This window comes from Desmodus rotundus, chromosome 9 (assembly GCF_022682495.2).
Source record: "Desmodus rotundus isolate HL8 chromosome 9, HLdesRot8A.1, whole genome shotgun sequence".
NCBI classification, from domain to species: domain Eukaryota; kingdom Metazoa; phylum Chordata; class Mammalia; order Chiroptera; family Phyllostomidae; genus Desmodus; species Desmodus rotundus.
In genome coordinates, this window is record NC_071395.1 from 77,822,896 (window position 1) to 77,846,139 (window position 23,244).

Consider the following 23,244-nt stretch of genomic DNA (forward strand, 5'->3'; position numbering starts at 1 on the left):
GTAATACGACGGTATCACACTCGAGCGTACCACATGACACTTTAGGTGAAATGTTCAAATTGCTGGCCGTCAGGTGGGAGACATTCAGTACCCACCACACTCAATGGTGGTACTTCTGCCGGACCCTGCAGGTAGGCATTACCAAACAATAGGTGAGAGAGCGCTCAGTGATGTGGCCCAGATTAAGCAGTGTTCCCTTCTGCCTGGGCGACTGCACTGAGCCGAGTGCTCCAATCAGGCAGGGGGTGCTTCCTGGAGAGGTCGGTAGCCACGCCAAGGCTTGAAGCTGGGTGGGAATTCACTGGAGCACGTGCAAGTTGGTTATGGGATGGTGAAGGGACTCACTGACCCGTGGCAGGGCAGAGCGGGGGGGGGGGGGGGGGGCAGGGCAGAAAGGAGAGTTTGCTGGAATGCTGAGAAATCCAAATAGATAGTGTGGGGTGGCCCCCCCAGCACGGGGGACCTGAATGTGGTGGGAAAGAACATGCCCCACTGGAGGTTTCTGGAAAAAGGAGAGGTGCATGGAAGTGGAGGTAGTGTAGCCACAGATAGCTAGAAAGGGGGTCATGTCTCAGGTCAGGGACGGGGCTTGAGGATGCTCAGGTGTCCCTGCAAGGGCCTGGCTGTGGTGGCAGCTGATCAGCCACCATAGGGCCCCCCAAGCCAGATACAGCTCTTTTGACACCAAATCTGTGCCCCACCCCTCCTTCCCAGGAAGCAAGAGACAGAACCTGCTCCTGCTCTGGTCTCTAAAGAAAGGTTCCACACCCAGAGACGGCACACGGTGCCCGCTGACCATCTAGGCAGGCGCCGTCCAGGCCCATGGGGGGACGTTTGGTCAGGAGCTGCTAAAATCCACCTAAATCAAGGGGAAATGGCGCTCCTACATGGCTGGGTGGCACACCAGCTGGTGTCTCATTAACCCTCTCAATGAGGCACTGGGAAATTAACAACCAAGGCTTTCTGCTCCATTAACACCGAAGTAGGCCCTTCAGGCAGGAAGGGGGTGGGGAGGCCAAGGTTTTGTCTAGACAGAGACACTCTTGAAGGCCAGATGCCTGAGCTTCTGCACCTCAGGAAGGGGGTGGGCAGAGACCTGGTGTGTCCCCCGCATGGCAGGTACCCTCCCTGCCAAAGCCAGAGTCCCCACCAGAGGTGGGTCACACTGGTTGCTCCCTCTTCTCATCCTTGAAATTAGGGTAACAGCCTCTCACAGGTTTACTGTGAGGATTAAATGAGATCATGAGTGTGAGAACACTGGTCTGGTACCCATCAGGTGTCCAATCAATTGCTTCGTTATTTTTAGTTTTATTGGGAAATAAGCTCAGAAGAGAGAAGTGTCATGGATTGCCTTTATCTGACCAGAACCCAGTGTTACAGGAGGGTCTGGCTTCATCTGGGATCTGCAGTCCATCCCCTAGGAGTGAGAATTGGGGACCCTGGAGCCCTGCTACCCGAATGGTGGTCCCCGGACGGCTACCAGCAGCACTGGCATCACCTAGGAACCTGCCTGAATGCAGAACCTCGGGCCTCATCCCAGACCTGAATGAGAATCTGCAGCTTAACAAGATCCACAGGTGATTCAAATGCACAGTAGAGTTCGAGATGCTGCTCTCACATGTTTGGTCCTGGAGAAAACCATCCTCTCCCTCCCCCTCCCACCCCGGGAAATATGGAGCCCCTGACTCTGGGTAGGCAGGGACCCCAAAGCAGAAGAGCCCTGTGAACAGCACCTGCTTGCTTGCCATTCTACAGTAAAGCACATTCAATCACATGTTGAGAGAATTATTCCCTTCTTGGTTCCTTTCAATTTTTCTGTTATTGAAGAAGAAAGACTCTGTTTGGTACCAACATCTTTCACATCCCTCTATCCTCTGTGCTGTGTTTATTTCCCTTTAAACAAAGACACTGGGAGACTGAGACCTAGATCCTTTCAAAGGCAACAGTGTATATAACTACCATTAATAACATTGTTTAATTTTTAGTGCAGTTATTTGTAAAATAATTTTTGACTTACTGCAAGTGGTCCAGATTTCCATTAGTTTCCTTTCTAAGTAAGTTACATTTTAAATAATGAATCACATGAAGAACATTAAGTATAATAACATAAGTGTGTGAATCTGGAAAAATCATAACAGTGGTATATACGGAACTGATGAATTACTATCCCTTACGGTTCGTAAGAGCCCTTTGAGATCATCTCGTCTACTGTAGTGACTCACAACCAGCACTTCTCGGATGTGTTTCTAATGGAGTGGAATAAAATAGGATAGTATGGGATAGGATACTATCCCATAGGCAGGACAGGATAGGGTGGAATGGAATAAAGCTGTAAGTGTAATGCAGATGTGGCAGAAACAGGAAGTACTGGCCCGTGAAACTTTTGTTTCAGTGTGTGTGTGCGCTGGCTTACAGTGTAAAACGCATGGACAGTCCGCCCTCTCTGTCCCTGGGTTCCACGTCTGCAGATCCAACTGACCGCGGATCAAAGATATTTTTTAAAAGTGTATGTTGTTGCTGACAGACACGACGTAGTTAGGCCTGTAATGGTTGTGTCTGTACTGAACGCATACACACTTTTTATTCTACTCATTATTCCCTAACAGTAGAACAAGTATTTACATAGCGTTTACACTGTATTAGGTATTACAAGTAATCCAGAGATGATTGAAAGTGGACAGGAGGATGTGTGTAGGTCATATGCAAATACTACACTAGTATGTATAAGAGACTTGAGCATCTTCGTATTTTGGCATCCGCAGGAGCCCCTGGAGCCCATCCCCCGTGGACACGGAGGGGTGACCGTAATATGTTTGGGTTGCAGTCTAAAGAGCTAGCAGTTCCCTCCTCTAGGCCCCTCTCCCTTGGGTAGATGCCTCCACCTCCGCTAACTTATTTCCGATGGTGAGGAGTTGACTCCTTTGGCCAGGCCATCCGTGAGCAAATGTTCCTTAATGCTACGTGCTGGCAGTCCCCACCACAGCCCTCTGGCTCCTCTCTCCTGACAGGGATGACACGGGTGGCTCCAGCCACGGGTTATTAACCGGGCGTTCCCCAGCTCCGTCTCTGCTAAGGTGCAGAAGGGCTCGAGCAGCTCTCACAGAGGCACTGTTCCAACCTGCACAGAAAGAACTGCGGAGAAGCACTAGAGTGAGAACACGTCCTTTTGGGAGGGACAGGATCCCCATCACCAGGAGCTGCTCTCCTGTTCCTCTCAACGATCTCAGGCTTGGGAAGCCCTATTTCCTCAGTCTTCCCTGGACCATGTCTCTCCCCTTGAAAGGCAGTGATGGGGACCTCTCCCCACCAGGAGGCTGGGGGGAAGCTCTGGGTGGGGGCGAGGACAGAGGGCACCACAGGGTGGCCCCTGGAGGATGGGGACTTGTCAAGGCTGAGGCTCTGGTCTGGCTGAACCCTGGAACCACAGGGAGGGTGGAGCAGCAGGAGGGAGAAGGCTGGGGTAGCAGGTTCAAGGGGGTGGGAGGAAGGGGTCAGGAGCAACTGAAACTCCACACTTGCCCCCTTCCAAACAGATGACTGAGTGAGAGGGTGGGCTTGTGGGTTCCTCTAACCAGCCAAGCAGGGGTTTCTAAAAAGGCCCACAGGCTCAGTGAAGGAAGTGCGCTGCCACTGAAATTCTGAGCCGCAAAGGGAAAGGCAGAGAGCACCCCCTCCCTCCACCCCACGTTCCCATTCCTGCTTTGGTTGTCAGCTCAGGGCTGCTTTCATCCCCTCTATCACATGGGGAAAAACTCACCACCCAACACAAACCCTTTGTGAAACAAGCCTTCCAACCTTGTTCTGGCCTTTTCGACTCCAGCCCAAGAGGGGTCTGCTGAGGTGTTAGCCACCCCCATACTCTCACCCCCACAGGCTTCCCCCGGAGGAGGAAGGCAGAGGACCCTCTGGGCTTGGGGAGGGGGAGCTGGGCAGGTGTGGGGAGTGGGGCTGCAGGGGCTGCTCCAAACTGCCCCATCATTAACATGCTGCTCATGGGTGAGTTCAAATGCAGAAGCTGGATGCGCGGCCCAGCTGGCCCTGGCCTCGGCAAAGGACCTTGGTGCACAGTGGCCTGATTTAAGGCCCAGGGCTCTCTTTATTTTCCTCTGGAAACTGTGGAGGTGAATTTCAAAAGGCCTGCGAGCCAGGCCAGCACACAAGGGCCCTGCCAAGTCCTCTCTTCCCCCATCCCCACTTCCCTGCGCCTGGCCCTGCTCTGCTCTGGAACTTGGGCACAAGCTGCGCCCCATCCCTACGTCCACCTTCTCTTTTCTCCTTTCTCTCTCGGGTTAACATTGGGTGCTTCTTGGAGTAGTAATCCCAGGGACAAGGTGACGCTGGGACACGGGCTCCAAGTGCCCTTGGGGAGATCTCCTTGGGATCATCCCTGAGGAAAAGGCGGCCCTGTTGGTGAGAGCCACTCAAGTGCCACGTGGAGAAGCCAAGAAAGTCTTCACAGCTGTCATTCTAGCTAAGACACGTGAACGGGTCAGTCTCCGTGCAACACCAGCTGCCAAGGGGCCTTCCCTGGCACCTCTGTGAAAAGCAAGGGACTGTGGGAGAAGGAGCAGCTTAGAGTCAGGCCAAACTGTGTTCAGTTCCTGGCTGCACTCTAGCTCTAGGGCCTTGGATTATTTCACTTCCCTGAGCCCCAGTTGTCTCCCTGTAAAACAGAGGTGATAATGCCTGCCCCCTCAATACAGCTGTTAAAGATTGGTGACAATACATGGAAAGTGCCTGGGACACTGCTGACACATAGTAGGCACTCAATTGTTAGTGGCTGTAATGGTTATTGTTGTTGAAAGCTGAATGGACACACACACGCACGCACACACAGGGTGGGGCAAAAGTAGGTTTAAATTACTGATTTTCCTGACGAACAAGGGTAAGCCTACTTTTGTCTCCTACATATACCTGAGACATTATCTAGCTCAAACTGGGAGACCTTCTGAAATAACCCAACCTCTCAGAGCCTTCAGTCTCCTCATTTGCAAAACGGGGTCGGGGAAATGATAACAGGTACCTTGTTGGGTTCAGACAATTCGAGGGAAGTACCTAGCACAGTACCTGGCACGTGGTAGGGATGGCTAAGTGTTACGTTTTCTTTCACCCTTCCTAGACCAAATGGAAACAATGTTATTTCTACGAACCCAGGAGGAGGAATGAGCTTTCTTTTCCCTGGGCCCAGTGGTTGTGAGAGACCCACAGATGAGGTCGCTACGCCCCTTTGCAGAACCCAGACACACTTCCCAAAGAGGTCCCCACCCCACAACTCCAGGGGGCACCGTCACGTGGAACACACTGCCGCCCCGATCCAAAAACTCTCAGAAAGGGTTTTTTCTCCTAAAACTGAACCTTCAGGGGAGAAACTCATTCAAAAAGACGGCCCACACACTGCTAGGGCCGAGGGTAGCGTGCAGCCGAACAGGGTGGCCACCAATGAGGAAACCAATCGCTGCAGTGGGGAGATCTCCCCCAGCTGGGGAATAACTGGGCTTAATTACACAACATCTTTGGGCTCTGTAATCTTGATCCATTAAACGCTTATTGTTGGCCAGCAGGCAATGCCCAGGAGGAAGGGGTTAGCCCAATACACTAATAGGATCAGCCCTTCAGTCCCATGGAGGTAATTATGGCCACATCCTTCCCCAACAGCCTTGAGTAAACCCACAGATTCCCTAGCCAGCAAGGGGCTTTTCTAGGCAGCACCAGCTCCACAGACACACCAGGGGAGCCAATGGCCACGCCATCCCGAGTGACAAGGACTCTGCACTCCATCGGCACTGGCCGCCCAGCCCCTTCTGGAGACCTTGCTCACCTTAGGCAAAAGCCTGACCACATCTGCCATGTCTACCTGTGGTCTCGAAGGGCATGAAGGCATCGAAGAGGGTGGAGAAAGGGGAATGTTCCACCCATTCTGGCCCCATCCCCTGCAGACCACATCGACCTGGTCCATTTCTATATGGCCAGTCAACTCATAGTCACTTTGATTCTGGTGTGTGATGGGAAAGGAAGGGCAAGGAAGAGAAAGCAGGAATAAAGCATAGGGGTGGCAAACTGAGGAAGAGGCCCTAATACGGTCAGAATCTGGGGACAGAGAAACTGGCTGTCCCAGCCACAGTTGGTCATGGTGTCACTTGGCCCCACCTCAAAGGGCTCTTTGCCAATGCATTGGGCAGGGGATTTGGAAGCATCCTATAGTCTTCCTGTTGCCCTGATTTCTTTCTTCTTCCCCAGGTGCAAGGTCTGGACAGGCCCTCTTTAAGCTTCAGGGACAAGCAGAACACTCCCACTGCCAGTCTGGGGCATCCCTGGCTCCAACTATCTCGCCCCATTGAAATGTAGGCTAAGGCAGACCACAGCCACAAGTCAACATCAGTCTCTCCCATCCTGCCCGGGAGGCAGGTAAGCCTGGGGCTGGCCTCCCCTACTGGCATCAGTGGAAAGTGCTGGGATGCTGCAGGTAAGAATGTGTGGTGGGCACGCCAAGCCCCATGGATCGCCTCAGTCTACCTACCATCCCCGGGGGCCAGACAGAGGCAAACAGTGTGGAGATGACGTGGAGTTGTTCTAAAGCCACGTAGTTCCTGGTTCACCCCCAAAGAGCTCAAGCTGAGCTAAACAGCTACAGCACCAACACTGGCAGTGAGGTCTTCCAATCACACAATCACAAGCCCTAGCAATGCGTGCAACTCCCTTGGGGGGTCTCCGACTCCACTGTAAGTTACTACAATTACCAAATGCACACAGCTGGAAATTTGTGAATGGGCCAGCTAATGGGTTTCTGGGGTTTCCAGTGGAGTAAGGAGTTAAAGGAGCCAAGAACAGAGAAGTTTTCTTTCCCCTCTCATACTCGCTCATACAACCAAAAATTACGGAGGGCATATTACGCGTGAGGCCCTGGGCTAGGCACCATCTAAGAACCTGGACTGACTCTCCGTTGCTGCCAGTCCCCTTGCCCCCTTCCCACTCCCTTCCAAACTCCTCTGCCAGCCTGTCACGAATGGGGACGGTGATGAGCTGGACAGCTGAGCAGTTCAATAATACCCCGTATCTTCAAAGCACTTTATGTAAACATTAACCGATTAATCCCCACAGCGCCCACAGCCTCCCTTTACAGGAAAATGCACAGGGAGTGGGCTCCACAATCGTGCAGCACAGGGACCCGACCTCGGGGAGCAGTCCGTCTCCCCTCCCACCCACCAGAGTGAGGCAGAGTGGGCGTTTCTCACTATTCTCCCACCTTCTACTCATCTCACTGTATTTTCTAGCTAGTTCTCCACAAATGTTCCTGCTATTTCTTCTTCTTTCCAAAGAACAGCAGCAGCAATCACCACAACAAATTACGTTTCTCTGAACACATGACTTCATTCCTCTGCCAGCCCCACCTCTGAGACTCCAGCAGCCGCCACCGTGCTCTGGAGTCCTGACTGGGGCTGTTCAGAGGGCAAGAAGACCTCCACCTGCGAGGGCTCACTAGCACATCAGGGGTGGTCTGGCTGCGAGGGTGGCTCTAATCAAGCCCACACAGTCTGCCAGGCCTGTGGCAAATACAGGAATACGGTGGGAAACTGAGGCAGGTTAATGATCGCCTGGAGATGGGTTGTGTCCCCATGGCCCCAAGTGCTTTTCTGGCCCCTGGACAGGGCAGTGAGTCTACAAGGGGCATGAGAACTTCCTAACGTACTGAAATGTGCCTTGGAAATGCTGTTTGGGGTAAGAGGTGGGAGCTCCGAAAGGTAGGTTCTAATAACAGATGGCCGAGTTCTGCCTCCTGTGCGGTCCCAGTAGCTGCAAGCTTTTGTTTGGCTCAGTAGGGTAGGAATGTTTGAGGCCAGAGCTGAAAGGCTCGGGACAAAAAAGAGGCTGGAATGGCAAAGGAAAAGACCTTAAATGAGCCCTCGGCTCTTTGAATAAATCCTGAACATATGGCTAAAGACTTTCCATTTGAAGAGGTGCCAAATCATTAGCATACCTGGGGCACACACATCTCAATTCGGACCTGAGTGGAGGCTGCCTCCACTCCAGGGACACAGGAAGCTTCAGAGCACCAGTTCCCCTCCCCCTATTCGGAGGTAATTCCTTCCACAGAACTTAATTTAATCCAACCTAATCCCATGATAAAGAAGAAAACCAAGAGGAAGTGATATGTTTAGTGGAAAAGGTGATGAGAAAAAGACAGAAAGAAGATAAAATGAAGATCACAGCTCTACAGAGAGAATTACACCAGCTCTGGGGAAAGAATCTAGACCAGGCGGCGGTGGGGGCGGGGGGGTGGCGAAGCTGACATTATTACATTAATGTTGGGAAATTCGTGGCACAGAGACAGGAAGAGGGGTGGCCAGAACCCTCAGCGGACACCACCGTATAGGGGCAAAGACCCTGCCTGCTGCAATCAGTCCTGGCCCACTCTGGCAGCTGGGAGCCAGCCCATCTCCTCGAGCCTGGCAAATCGACACCACTCTGCAGCCCTTCAAGACTTCTGTCACAGGGGAGAGGCGGGGGCTGCTACCCTCCCTTATCACATGACTGTCAGCCTGCAATGGAAGTGGACATGCTCCTCCTGGCACAGATGCTGAAGCCAGAAGGAGCCGGTAACTCCGAAGGCAAGAAGGGTGTGAAGGGGAGGGGTGGCTGGCAGTCAGCCACCTTAGGGGAAGAGAGTTACCGGCCTCAGGGAGCTGAGCCTCAGTCAGCCCTGCCTGACTCCGGGACCAGGTCTCAGCACATCAGGGGTGGTCGGGCTGCGAGGGTGGCCCTAATCAAGCCCACACAGTCTGCCAGGCCTGTGGCGAATACAGGAATAAGGTGGGAAACTGAGGCGGGTTAATGATCACCTGGAGATGGGTCGTGTCCCCACTACCCATAGACACATGGACAGACCGGGGTCAGAGTTATCGAGGCCACTTACCCTGCTGGACCATTTCAAGGCCTGGAATAAACTCAGACATATCCAGGTGAAATTCGAGTCTTCCCAGCGTGTGATCTCTGCAAAGTGGAGGTAAGACTACGTATCTGGCCCACGTTGTGAGGTTTGGAGAGAATGGATGGAAAGTGCCTTGCGGAGAGCCTGGCATATAGCAGGTCCTCAGGAGATGCCATCATCGCTGTTAGACACTATTATCATGTGCTTAGGAGGAAACCTTCTCACTGGGTAACTTAGGTCTCTAAGAAGTACGCTGGCCACCCTGTGCCCCAGGTACATCCCCTTTACAATTCCTGATGGATTTGGCTTTTGTGGTGACTTGCCACCCCAGGACGGTGAGCCCTGTAAGCAAACAGCTTCCCGAGAGGCAGAGGGACTTCCTCTGGGAGCCACAAAACCCTGCTGCCAGGCAAATGACAGCCCGGGTATTTGTTTTAATTTAGGCTCTTGTCAAGAGGAAACTTCATGGCTAACAGCCCAAACATGACTGCACAGCACCTCCCCAGGAAGCCTCATTCTACAGCTCTCAAATAAACTGTTTTGAAGAGGGAGGCAGGAACTCCTCCCACTGCTGCCAAGTCAGTGCCCCCTCCCACCCCTCCATCAGGCTGCCTGCCCCAGGAGCCCAGGGGCCAGGGCAGAGCAGCAGCAGAACAGACAGCTCAGAGGCCAGCCTGCCAGAGTCAGGGCTGGTTAACAAGCATCCCCAAAGAGGCCCTCTGGTCTAATTCCCTTTCCAATCCCAGGCTTCCTCTGGTCAGAAATTTGCAAGGTAGCCTCAGGCAATGTTGCTTCTCTGCTTAGGAGGGTAGGGAGGGAAGGGGGAGAGAGGAAAACTTGGAAATGATCAGGTCTTGGATTCTTCTTCAGAGCAATGGAGAGGACGCCAGAGCCAGGTTTCTGTAGGGTCCCATGCTTTGGGAAATAAGGAAACCAATCCTGGGTTTCACCAAGAGCCAGAAATATTCAGAAATGTAAGCAGCATGTGAATACGAGGCATTGTTATGACTGTCATTTGCAAGAGCGCAGCGAAGAGGAGGTCACTAATCCTTCCTGGGGGTCAGGAGCTGATCGGCAGCAGGGCTCTGAACAGATGTGGGCTCCCATTCACGCGGACACGTGTGTACACACGCCACACAGCCGAGGGCCCTGACCTCACCCAACAGTGCTGGCCTCTGCAGGGGAAGGAGCAGATGGAGTGGCTGGGCTTGGCGCAGGGACTGACACCCGGGGGATCCGGCGGTGCCCCTTTGATGTTGAAAAACCAAAGCAGAATGAACCATCACAAGGGGAGCTCCTGGGGTGGGGGTAGGGGGAGAAAAGGAAGGAAAAAAGGGTGGAGGTGGGGGAGGAGGGAGAAGAGGAAGGAGGAGAAGGTATGAGGAACCGCGGTGACCCAAGGGGGTACAGAGGTCAGGGGCTGGATACTGAGTACTAAGAAGCCTCCAGGGCCAGACCTGGGGGTCCAAAGCATCATCCTTGTCTACTCTCTCGTCCCACCTTCTACATGACTGATATAAGGAATTCGAGCTAAGTTGGCTCTTAAAAATGTCCTTGACCCATGGACAGAGCCAGAACCCCGCTCCACCTGTCTCCTTCAACCCCTACCTCCTGCCTCAGGGCTCAGGGCTAGGAGCCTAGCAAAGGGAGAGGGAGGGTCCAACTGCAGTGATGGGGAGAGGAAAATCCACTACCTGTCTCCTTCCGGGGCCAGCAGGACCCTCTTCCTGCATCGCTGAGTGCTTCGGGGAAGGTGTCTCAAAGCAGGAGTGGGGCAGGGGAGCGGTGTGCACATCAGCCACCTAAGCAAGGCGGGGTGGGGGCGCTCACCCCCCACCCCCAGATGTGCGAGCAATCAGTTGCACATTCCCAGCGGCAGCGCAGGGCAATCACAAGATCGCGGCAGATTTGGGAGTGAGGGCGTGGAGAAGCCCAAAAGGTTCGTGCTTTCTGTTGGGGGGGTGGAGGTGGGGGCGGTGATGAGGCCGGCAGGGAAGACTGCGGGGCCAGGGGTTTTCAGCTCCTCCGTCCCATCGGCCCCCGCGGAGATCTGCGCACACAGTACCTCCCTCCCCGCCCGCCCCCTCCCCGCAACACACACGTCTCAGGACGCCCCTGGGGTGGCAAACTCCGGCCCCAAGGACTTTGCCAAAACGGCCCTTCTGCTTCAGCATGGACAGGAGGGGCAGGCGGTCGGGGAGCGGAGGCAGCACCCCCCAAGGGCTCTCCCCTCTTCCCGAGGGCCGGAGAGTGGTCGGCTACGCAACAGGTGGGAGAGGGGTGACACCGCTCTCCGGGCCCCGTCGGTCCTCCGCCCGCCCGGCTCCCACTCGCCCGAAGTCCGCTCCGGGGACCCCATCTGCGGCCGATCGTGGGGGCCCTACGCCGCTCCCCCGCCTCTGGGGCCGCTGGGCCCTCGGCCGGCGGTGCCCGCAGCCCCCAGCCTGCGCCCAGCTCCCCAGACCAGCCCGGCGGCTCGGGCCCCGCGCCCGTCCGGGCGCCTGGCGGGGCGCGGGGCCGGTTCCCGCCCAGCCTCCCCGGCCCGCGCGCGCACGTACTGCTGTAGAGGGTGTCGATCCAGGAGAGGCGCGGCAGGCCCCGGTGGCTCAGCGGCTCCATGCCCGCGGCTCCGAGCGACGGAGGCGGCGGCTCGGTCAGATCGGAAACCCGACCCTCCGCACACAACAAAGGAGGGAGGGCGCGGGCGGCTGGCGGGCGGGCCGGCGGGGAGCCGGGAGGGGCGGCCAGCCCTGAAGGCCGAAGTTGCGAGCGCTGGGTGGAGGCGGGGGGCAGGCAGGGAAACAGGTAGCAGGGAGGAGCGAGCCGGAGCTGCTGGGAGGGCGGGGGTGGGCAGGCGAGGGCAGCCGCGCGCCCCCGGGAGCCCTGCGGGCCACTGCGGCCGCGGGGAGCCCCGCTGCGGATCCTGGAGCCTCGGCCCCGCAGCCCGCGCGCCAACTAGCAACTTCCCCAGGGCTGCGCGGCGCCCAGGGGCGGGGGCCGAGACCGCGACCAATCTGAGCGAGGCTCCCGCGCCCCCTCCCCCGCCGCAGCACGCCTCCAGACCCGGTGGGGGTGTGGGGAAGCGGCCGCGGTCCCCACCGACGCCCGGAGGAGAAGGGCTCCAGCGCGTGACACCGGAGCCGTGGCCCCACGGGGCTCTCCGCGCGGCGGCGCAGGCCCAGGCTCCTTCTCTTGACCTCGCTGGGCTCGGCCGAATTCTGGCAACCTGCAGACTAGGTGCCGCGGGGAGACCCACGGGCCCGCAGGGGTGACATCACCTGCCACCCCGGGATCTCTAAGCGCAGTTTCAGGGGCCGGTGCGGCTGCCAGGCCCCTCCCCTAGGCAAGCCTGGGAGGCGGCGCTGACGGGGTTAGTGTCCTGCGGGCCGGCGGGCAGCCTTGGCCGCCCGGGGACTCTTTCCTTCCAAACCTCAACAAGGCCTCGTCTCTCTAAACACACTTGACCTAGCAGCTGGGCCGTTCCTGCCCTGCGCTCCAGGGGGCGGCGGCTGGAGAAAGGCCAGAGGCTGGGGGTGAGTGAGGGGCTGTGAAGGACACACTGGGGTACAGGAGAGGCTCCGGCGTCTCTGCTGGGTCCCTTCCAGGGTCCCCTTCTGGGGACTCCTAGCACAGCGCAGGAGACATACCATGTACACATAGTCACACACAAATGGAGGGAAGTCTGGGGCCAGACGCCTCTGAGAACAGAACCTTCAGAGACAAAGTCCCTCCTAAGACCCCACGAAAGCAGTGAAGAGGTGGGGCAGGGGTGCCTGTCCCCTGAGTGCTGGTTCTGTGAGACCCAAGGCAACTTGGGGTTCTGCAGGCCTCCTTAGGCTAGAGGACTCCAGAGAAGGAACTGGAGGGGTGGGGCCAGCCTAGGGTGGTCCAGGGCAGCAGGGGCTGAAGCTCCCGAGCCTAAGGGAAGGGAGGCATTGGGCCGTTTATGCTGGTTTTACCTCAGATAATGGAGGTGACCCTCTCCAAATCTCCACCCCCAAGCAGCTTAAGGGCAAAGCTGGGACCCAGCTCTACAGAGGGGCCCACAAGATGCAGATCCCCCTGCCCTTTGTGGGGGGCAGTCTTGCCAGCACCCACAGAGCATGGGGGAGGAGGCTTCTCATCATTCCAAACAACTGTAGGTCTAGTTCCTCTTAAGGGGAGCAGCAGACCCTCACCATGATGCCGAAAGGAAGTCTGCACGCAGCCCCTGCAGCGGCCCCTGCAGCGGCCTGCAGAGCTGCCCCAGGGGAAGATGGTGGCTGCAGGATCACAGCAGGCTGGGAGGTGCAGCGGAAGATGCTCTGGGCTGTGGAAAGCCTCCACAGGTAGCTGCAGTGGAACTGTCAAGTAACATTGGCCCCTCCCTGCATCCACCTGGCTCTCCCCTACCCCAGCCCTCCAGGCTCCAGCCCTGGCTGCTACCTTGCAGCCCCTCCCTGCTCAGCTACCACCCTCCCACCACTCCTGCCTTGCACACAAGGAGCTTGGCGGAGAGGGAGGCGTACATCTCCAATGAGATGCTCCAGAAATAGAGCCCGGATGGGAGAGGAAGCGAGTGGGCTCTCTGAGGAACCAGAGGGAGGACAGGGATCGTGGAAGAGCAGAGGGGCCCAGGACCTCTCTTCTTCCCACAGAGAACTCTGGGAAGGCACAGAACCCAGAGGAGAGGTAGAAGCAGAGGAGAGGACAGCCCAGGGAACCAGGAGTGCTGCCCCTTCCCCCCACCCCCCCCAAGGCAGCCCCGGCCCTCTCTCCGTGCTGCAGGGATTTTCCTGATGGCCACATCCGGGCCCTGGCTATGAGCAGGCCATGGATGTATGTTTCTGCGTGAGTCACATACATTTGCATACATTTTACATTTTTATCTACAAAGGCTTGAACAAGCTATTTTCAGCATTTTTGAAACTAAAATGTTACAGTCGCTCTCCTTAGCGTTGCCATAGTTTGCTTTTTTCTACATACATTCTGTCCAATCCTGTCTTGGACCTCCCACTCCAGACACAATTCAGGGGAGAGGGAGAGAGGAATCTTAGAGGCCATGAGGAGGAGCACTCCTAATAATTGACAGAGAACGACTGCAGTGCACCTGGCTCAGATCTTAGTGCTCTGTTTACAAGATGATCTCGTCGTGAGCCTCACTCTCTCAGCTCCCTCCATTTCCCAGATGAGAAAACTGAGGCAAGCAGCAGCTAAGTAACCCACCCAGCCAGTAAGTTGAGGGCTGGGACTTGAACCCTAGTGCCGTCTGCTCATGCTTGTAAATGCCATGCATGCTGCCTGCACTGTCAGTGACTGGTGAAAGCAAGGTGACAAAGGTCCCTGGAAATCTTTGCTGGTCCATGGGTTAAAGACCACTTTCTAGGAAACCCTCCCAGCCCTCTTCTGTCACCATACACCTGTCTCACACGTGTCCCAGGAAAGGACAGTTACTTTGAGATTCCCTCGATGCTTCTGCTGGGTGGCTTTCACTAGATGCCAACAGCACGCAGCCTGACTCTAACCTTGGCTACAGAGGCACGTCACGTGTGGGCCTTTGAGCAGCAGGGTGACTTCAGACTGGAGCGGAAGCCTCCAGAACCAAGCTCTGATGGTGGGGAGGAGTTTGGGGGACAACCAATCCACAGCTTAGGCAGGAAGGAGTTAAAGAGTTACTCTCATCTGCATTTTGCCAAAGGTGAAGTGCTGGGCCAGCAGCAGCGCCAATCTGTCAGAGCAGCAGGGGTGCCTTCCTGGGGACAAGCTGCCCTGATTCAGCGAAGTGTAGACCTGTCCACACACCGCACCCCGAGGCACTGAGTCAGCACCCGTCACAAGGCGTCCTCCAAGCCCGCACTAGCCATTCGCTGTCCAGTCCTATGAGTGAACGCTCCCCACCTTCCCCAGCCCTCTCTCTGGCCTGTGTCCGCAGGCTGTCCTCTGCTCCTCACCTCCCACGCTGACTGCCCTGCTCCTGCCTCACCACCTCACCTGAGGGGGAAGAAGTTGTATCCCATTCTGAAGGTCAGTGGCCTCACACGTAACTCCCAGGGGTGTGCTACTCACTGCCTTTCCAACAACCAACTCTTGTTTCTACCAGCCACTTGGCCAGGATGGAAAACAGTGACTGTGCTTAGAACCGGGTATTTTCACTTTTCTTCCCTCCTCACTGTTGGCAACCCAGCTCCACTGTGCACAACAAACTCCCCCCCACCCCCCCCCCATCTCCACTGCTGCAATCCCCCAGAGGACACTGCTGGTGAAGAGGATATCCACTTGCCTCTCCCCACTCTGGGGCCAGCAGGGAGCGCCAGTGAGCAGAGGCTGGGTGTACAGGCGGCCAGGAGGGTGGAGCTCTTTGCATTCAAATTTTAAAAAAACACAAAGGAAGAGCAGACTGTGACAGCCAAAGAGCCAAGAGTTTCCCCTCCGCGGCAGATCAGCTCTTTAAAAGCTGAGGCTGCATCGCTTCTCACTGGGGTCCAGTGGATGAACGAGACTCAGGTAGACCCTCTGAAGCAGCGGTAACCACACTGTGACCCCTGATCAGCTTTCTGTCAAAAGCCCAACAGATTGGCATTCAATAATACATGTTGAATAAGTAACATTAACAACAGCTGACATTTATTGAGTGCTTCCGAAGTGCCGGGCACTGCTCTATGCGCTTCCCATAAATTATCTCACTTAATCCTCATAATAAACCCCTGAGATAGGTACCACTATCCTCTCCATTCCACAGAAGCAGAAAGACAAGCCATTGGCTAGCAGGTGGTGACCTTGGAAATGAACCCTGATTCTGATCCAGAGCCCACACATGTAATCTCTGGATTGGGCTACAGTGAGTGAACAAATGAACAACGAGAAAGGGAGGAAGAAATCCAGAGCAAACCCCCCAGGGCCACCAATGATTAAGCAGAAAGAGAGCTGGTTCCCAAAGAAAACCACAGCTACTACACCAGGCAGGTGACCCTGGAGACGAGCTACATGCAGGCAGTTCAATGACAGTCTCCTGAACTCCAGTCCCAGCCAGACCCCACTGCTTCTCTGCCTTGGGCCGGTCCCCAGCCCTTCCAGCCTCAGCTTGCACATCTGCAGGTGGGTGGCCAGATGGATCAGAAGATGGCTTCCAGGCTTTCTACCAGCCCCAGAGGACCGTACACTTTGCTTCCTAGCAGACCCTGGGGTAGCCTGTTTCCCGCTCCGTGCTTCATTTCCTTCACTTTGATACAATAAAGTGGCATTTACTGTTCTAAGATTCACCCTCAATCCTTGGCCTTGAAAGAAGAAAATTCCCCAGGCCTCTCCATTCCACAGAAGCAGAAAGACAAGCCATTGGTGAGCAGGTGGTGACCTTGGAAATGAACTCAAGATTCTGAATCCAGAGTCCACATGTTTAATCTCTGAGTCACCTCTAAGGGAGAGAAGGCTTGGCCTCACAGTTCTGTCCTTGGCCCGCCTCCCACCTGCCTCTTCCCAGCCTCCTCGCTTTCGCAGCGGACAGTCAGATCTGCAGGCAGCACAGACGGACTCTCGGTCCTCAGTCCTCCCCAGTTATTCCTTTCTCTACCAAAGTTTTGTGTAAGCTTGAGTCATGGGAAAGAGCTGCAGCTCTGGCAAGATATAAACCTGAGAGCAACATTCACCCCTGGTTGCCTCCCTTGGCCAGGAGAAGGCACAGTGACATCCAGGTCCCTGTAGCTGGGAAGCTCCTCGCCCCCACCCACATGTTTCCCGGGTGAGAGGAAGCCCTGCTCCCAAGACGGGTCCACAGTGAGCCCAGCGTTCTGGACGGAGACGCTGCCGTAGTTTGATTAAGCAATTGCAGTTTCAGGAGACTCTCGTGCCAAGCCCCAGCTAAGACGGCCCCTACCCAACACGGCTCAGCTTGCACCACCCAGGGGTCAACATGAGAGGTTTCCTAGAGAGTTGACCAGAGGGCTCAAGAGTAGCATCCAGAGCCCCTTCCTCATTTACTTACCACAGCATCCTCAGCAGCATTTAGAAAGAAGCCAGTAGAAGAGATGGAAGGATTCTCTAAGTCCCAAAAACCCAGAGACAAAGTTCAGTGGCTCTGAACTTATCAGCTCCAAGTGCAGCAGGGGCGAATCCAGCTGGGGCCAGAGCTCACAGGCTGGCCCTCTGCCCTTCTGAGGCCACCGTTCCCGTGAAGCTGGCTGTGCTCCTCGCTCTTTCAGCCAGAGTTCTGCAGACACATCCCAGGCCTGCGCTGCTCTGCCAGGAGCTCTGACGCCACCAACCAGGCTGACCCAGTCCCTGTCAGGCCCAGGAGTGGCCACAGGAGCTGAGGGCAAGCTGTCAAGGAGACTGGCTCCAAAGGTGGCAGCTCAACATTCACAAAGGCTACGAAGGAGCATCACAGCCTAGTCAGTGGTGCTCGTCATTGGTGGAGTCTCGCTTAGGTGTTACGGTTCAAGTTCGTGGGTGTGTGGCCCTGTCCCTTTAAGGACCAGGCCTCTTTAAGGCAAGTTCCCTCTGCAGTCACTCCTGTTACCAGCGCTCCTGCGGCAGACAGCGTGGGGCTCTGGAGCGCCATCTGGTGGCTCAGCAGAGCAGCTCCTCGGCCTCCTGGAGAGGTCCAGCTAAGAGGCCTGCAAAAGCCTGTGCTAAAATCCGAGCTTAGTCCACAGATTCCACACAACAACAAGGCTAGGGAAGTCAGCAGGAACTCCATTTGAGGTCAGGAGACAGCAGGAGCCCCCATCAGTGGCCTGAGAAGAAAAACCATCCCACAGGACAAAACCTTCCCTAAGATATTTTCAATGGCGGGATTTTCCCAGGCTCCCTGCTTGCCAGTTGCAGGATCTGAAGCACAGCTATGCTTACCCTGTCCCCATAAACACTGGGACAGTGGTTCTCAGTTGGGAGAGAGGCAGTTGGTAGTATTTGAAAATGGGTAGGAGCATTTTTTTTTTACTGTTGACACTATAACAGATGTCCCCATTTCCCCCCCTTTGCCCACCTCCGCCCAGCCCCCTCCCCCATCCCCTGGCCTTCACCAACTATTGTCTGTGTCCACGGGCTATGCAGTAGGTTCCTTGGCTGATCTCTCCACCTTCTTTTATCAGTGCCCCCACCCCTATCCACCTCCCCTCTGAGATCTGTCAGTCTAGTCCATGTATCCACGCCTCTGGTTCTACTTTGCTGGTCAGTTTATTTTGCTCATTAGATTTCACATATCAGTGACAGCATATGGTACTTGCCCTTCTCTGCCTGGCTTATTTCACTTAGCATAATACTCTCCAGGTCCATCAAAAAGGGTAAGATTTCCTTCTTTTTTACAGCCATGTACTATTCCATTGTAAAGTATAGGAGCATTTTTTTTTTACTGTCCACCAAGAAATACATTTTTTCCATGAGTTCTTTTTCTGTTTTTCTCCATCCCTCCACCTCCTAAATACCACCACCACCCCCCTCCACCACCATGTAGGAGCATTTTAAAGTCAGAGATGTCAAAATGTCCTGCAATATGCAAAACTGTCCCAAAGAATGTCCGTCCCCAAATGCCAACAGTGGTAAGAACACTACTTGGTTATGGGGAACTGAGGATGGTTACCTGGCAAGCTCATCCTCCCCTGTTCTTCTTGTCCTCAGCATTCTGCCTTTGATGCCCACCCTGAATTTTACCTTCATAATCTTAGAGGTGGGGAGAGGGAGTGGTCTGGCCCAGGCCTCCTTCACAAGGGATGCTGGTGTCCCTGGCTGCCCTTCCCCAGAAGCTCGACACATGCTTGCACCCTGCCTGCACTGAGTCACTAGGACCCTGGGAAGGGGGAGGCAGACAGACTCAGCGGGCTTGGAACCAGCAGGTAGTCTCCGAGAAGAAATCAGATGACCGGCCACACAGTTCCCCCAAGGGACCACCTTTGCCTTCCTTCCTACAGGGGTGACTCAGGCTGGCCCTGCGCCCTGTCCCTGGACTGTCCCAGGATGTGCACTTTTACATAAGGCACTTTCAGATTCTGGTTATGCAATTTCATGACTCCCAATTTCCCCTTTTCCCAGGTCACTACCCCGTGTCCTGGACTGGCGAGCTCAGTCTCACAAACACAGGCTGGTGCTGACTGTGAGAGGCCAACCTATGAGACTTGTGTCTCAGTGAAGGGAGCGTCTGAAAAGACCGACGTGCTGGCTGTGGGGTCCGTGAAAGTGCACAGCGGCCACATTTGAGCCGGGTCTGTTAGCTTGAGCAGCCCCAGGCTCACCAGGCTGCTATCATCGCTAGAATGATCAGTGGGAGGAAAAAGTTTCCCAGCAGCTCACAGGAACTAGACAGCACTTTCTGAAACACACCTGGCAGGTCACTCCCTTCGAAGACCCATCTATGGCTTCTCACTGCCGTCAGAAAGAACACCCACATCCTCTTGAGGGCACTGCAGGCCCTCGCACCTGGCCCCTGCTCCCCCTTTCAGCTTCGTCCGGCACACTGTCCTCCTTGTTCTCTCCTGCTTTTTCAGAACTTTTGCACAGGTTGGTCTCTCTGGCTAAAATGCTCCACACCCCACTCTGCCCAGATATTTCCTACTCTTCCTCCTGGTCTTAATTTAAATATCACTTCCGCTGGGAAGCGCTCCCTAACCACCAGACCAGGGACACCTGCGTTTCAGATCCCCCAGTGTCCTCGTAAGTCACTCAGTGCCTGTGTCTTCTGCTGGACTGAGAGCTCCGAGGGGTTAGGAAGCACGTCGCTCTTGTTTACCACTGTAACCCCAGCACCTTGACTAGCGATTTCAGTGAAGACCAACTATGCTTCTGGTCGCCAAGGGCCTGGACCGAGGGAGGACGGCCGCTTCCGCCAGCCCAGCTACCAGCTGGAACAGAGCTGTCTGGGCTGGTTCGGGTGTCACATCGACAACAGCCACACTCTCCAGAAAGACTCAGAAAAAAACAACAGGATCGTAGAATCAGATTTGGGGCAGGAGGATTGCTGCTCCAATTAATTCTCCAGCTGCTCACACAAGACCCCACCTAAAAACTCCCTAATGCACAGGGCTCCTGCGCTAAGCGGCCGCATCTGGGGCTGCGCTCGTTTTTAGCCAATCAGGCTCCCACGCAGAAGTGGAATAGAAACCCAGAAACGGTTCAGCCCACTAAGGGAACTTCGGTCTCAATTCTCACAGTCCTTCTCCTAGGCCTGCCCCAAATTTGCAATGAAATGTGTTTTCAGAGGAGGGAGGCACCCTGTAGCTCTGCCCTAGGGAAGAGCAGTCTCTGGGTGCGTGCCCACCCTGTGTCTCCTGCTGTCTGGTAAGGTGCAGGCGTTGGGAATCTGAGAAAGAAGATGCTGGTTGGCTGCAGCAATGCTGGCCTCCCCGTCTCAGGGGGTGGTAGGCTGAAGCTGTCACCCACAGGCTCGCAGGGATGACTCTGATGTCCCTCGAACCAGACAGATGGGAAGCCTTGCTTTCAGCTTAGTGATGGGAGAAATATGCTGAAAGCCAAGGACCTGGCTTGAGAGGGTCTGCAGACTGCCTGACAGGCAGACAGGCAGACAGACAGACGGACAGGGCTCAGGCAGACCTCTGTGGCTGCCGCATGCACCGAGCCATGGTGAGCACTGGGCAGGCCTGAGAGCCTGGAGGGCACGCTGCTTCCGACTCAGTTGGTCTGCCGGGCACCTGCAACGAGGGGAGAACATTCCCCTTCATTTTCCCTTCCCTGAAACAGAGAGGCAATAAGATTGGAGTTGTTGGGCCTTGGGTCTGTGATGGTCCAGCAAGTCCCCCTAGGCTCCTGGGGTCAGTAACCCCGCAGGTTAGTTCTCTAAGCTACCTGCTGCCTAGCGAGGGGGCTCCGGCATAGTTAGTCCTCTCAGGGCTCTTCTCTCCGCTAGAACGAAGGGGCCAGGCAGTGGGGGGTAGTGGCTGTCAGTGAAGGGCAGAGGGATAACAAAGGTGATAGCAACAGAGTCTTGTTTTGTGCTTCCACACTAGAGCCGATCTAAGGACTCCGCATGTATTAACCGCTGAACTATCACAGTAACCCCCGAGTGCTCCAGAATCCACGTCTTCGCCCCTCAACACTCCACTACCTCTCTCGACAGAAGAGAGAGAGAAGCAAATTGAGCACACCCTGAATCCAGGGCCTCGCTCTGCCACTAATTCGCTGTGTGACCCGTGGAACTTCTTTCCCTCTCTGGGCGTTGGTCTGCTCACTCTGACATGCAGGAATGAAAGCCACCCTGTCCATGACTCCCGAGAGGTACATAACCAGAAAATAGGTGATAAGGGCGAGGAAAAACCTTCCTCTTTCCCACCCCTCAGGTCCCAATGTTTCAGGAAGTGCAGTTGTGAGGGCTAGAAAAGTTATTGCTTAGTTCATTGAATATTCTCTGAGCCGGATATGAAACAGGGTCCCTTTGCCTATGACGTCCATGAGAGTGGATTTAAGACATGCCCAGAAGTCACCGAGAGCCAAGGCAGTGCCTGGTGTGGGTCCAGATGATGGCCTGGATGGAGGGGAGTGGTGGCCACTGCGATCTGAGGTAATAACAAAACGCTCCTCAGAGGAAATGCCATTTGGACTGGGGCCCGGAAGGACACCTAATATATTGTATCATTGGCAAAAGCGGTGGGGCGGGGAGGCAGGGCATTCGGGAGGGGCAAAGAGCATAACAATCACGCAGAGGCAAAATGGGAGCGAAGAGGGGAACAGCATGGACGACTGGTGGCGGAGGTTCTTTTGGGAACTGGGGCACACTATACAGACCACTGCGAACACAACAGGTGGCCTCGGCATGAGTTTGGGGATGCGACAGAATCTGTAGCTTTTCTTAGGCCTGTCTTTATAAAGAAGCCTTTCTGGGATGCCGCCCCCCACCCCCACCCTCACACTCTCAAATTCAGCACTCACAAAGGTTTGGGGCCCACTCCCCTTCCTGTGTTTGCAGGCAGAGGCGTCCAGTCACTGAAAGCCCTCCGGTCAGTGTGTCCCTGGCTTCCGTACTTCCGTTCTAGGCACTGGGTTAGGTACATTACCTTCCCTCTTACTTTATTCTTCCCAGGTTTGTTGAGATATAATCGGCCAGTAACATTGTGTGAGTTTAAGGTAACCAGTGTGATGACTTGATACAAGTATGTATTGGGAAATTATCACCACAATAAAATCAGTTAACATACCCAATGCATCCTTCACCTCACAGTTACCTGTGTGTGCGTGTGTGTGCGTGCGTGTGTGTGCGCAAAGTGAGAACGTTTAAGATCTTTTCTCTGAAAAAATTTTAAGTATACAATAGAGAGAGTACTGTTAACTAGAGTCACCGTGCTGGACATTAGGTCCCCAGCATTCATTCAGCTTATATCTGAAAGTTCGTGACCTTGTCCAACGCGTCCCCACCCCCACCCCAGCCCCCGGTAACCATCAATCTACTGTTTTTATGTCACTCTAATTGTTAATACGTGATCCCTCTGAGTGGAAGACACAGTCGTTATTCTCACTTTATAGAAGAGGCTCAAGGTCACTCCTCCAGTAAGGGAGAGAATCAAGTTCACACTCGGATCCGACTGGGTCCAGAGCCCAAGCTCCCCAACCACTGTTGTGGACTGAATGTTTGTGTCTCCCCAAAACTCACAGGTTGAGGCCCTGATCCCCAAAGTGATGGTGTTTGGAGGTGAGGCCTTTGGGAGGTGACCAGGTTTCGATGAGGTCATGAGTGCGGTGTCCGTGATGGGATCAGTGCCCTGTGAGAAGAGAAAGACCAGAGAGCTCGCACGTGCTCGCTCGCTCGCTCTCTCTCTCTCTCTCTCTCTCTCTCTGCCATGTGAAGACACAGCAAGAAGGTGCCAGACTACAAGCCAGGAAGACAGTCCTCATAAGAACCTTGATCTTGCCCTGGCTGGTGTGGCTCAGTGGACTGAGTGCCGGTCTGCAAACCAGAGGGTTGCTGGTTAGACTCCCAGTCAGGGCACATGCCTGGGTTGCGGGCCAGGTCCCTGGTAGGAAGCATGTGAGAGGCAACCACACATTGCACAGTGATGTTTCTCTCCCCCTCTTCTCTCTCTAAAAATAAATAAATAAAATCTTAAAATAAAAAAGAACCTTGATCTTGGATTTCTAGGACTACAGAACTGTGAGAAATAAGTGTCTCTTGTTTAAGCCACCCGTCCATGACATTTTGTTATAGCAGCCTGAGCCGAGACACGTGCCACATGACCCCACCTGCCTACCGTCACGATGCTGCAGAAAGCATCCTAGCCTTCGACATCACCAGATTCTTCACTGGCAAGGGAGCCGAGCTCCTGAGCACGCCAGCTAGCACTGGCATCTGACACTAATAGGGATTTATCAGCAGAGCTTTTAAAACTACACTCCAGGGGAAGTGA

At 54.9% G+C, this 23,244-nt stretch overlaps 1 protein-coding gene across 3 annotated transcripts in view; it reads right to left on the reverse strand.

Moving 5' to 3' along the window:
• Positions 1 to 23,244, reverse strand: part of ABR (ABR activator of RhoGEF and GTPase) — a 173,596-nt gene that overhangs the window by 120,741 nt on the left and 29,611 nt on the right. The window contains exon 1 of one of the 3 annotated variants that reach the window (XM_024565198.3): positions 16,884 to 16,901. The exons of 1 other annotated variant lie outside the window; for it this stretch is intronic. Coding sequence is in view for 1 of the 2 variants with exons in the window: in XM_053911802.2 (XP_053767777.1) it covers positions 11,485 to 11,545 (61 nt within the window). In the remaining variant the exon portion in view is untranslated. Of the gene's footprint in view, positions 1 to 11,484; positions 11,953 to 16,883; positions 16,902 to 23,244 lie in introns of those variants that run through there. One more of the 3 variants, XM_053911802.2, reaches the window with a different exon arrangement.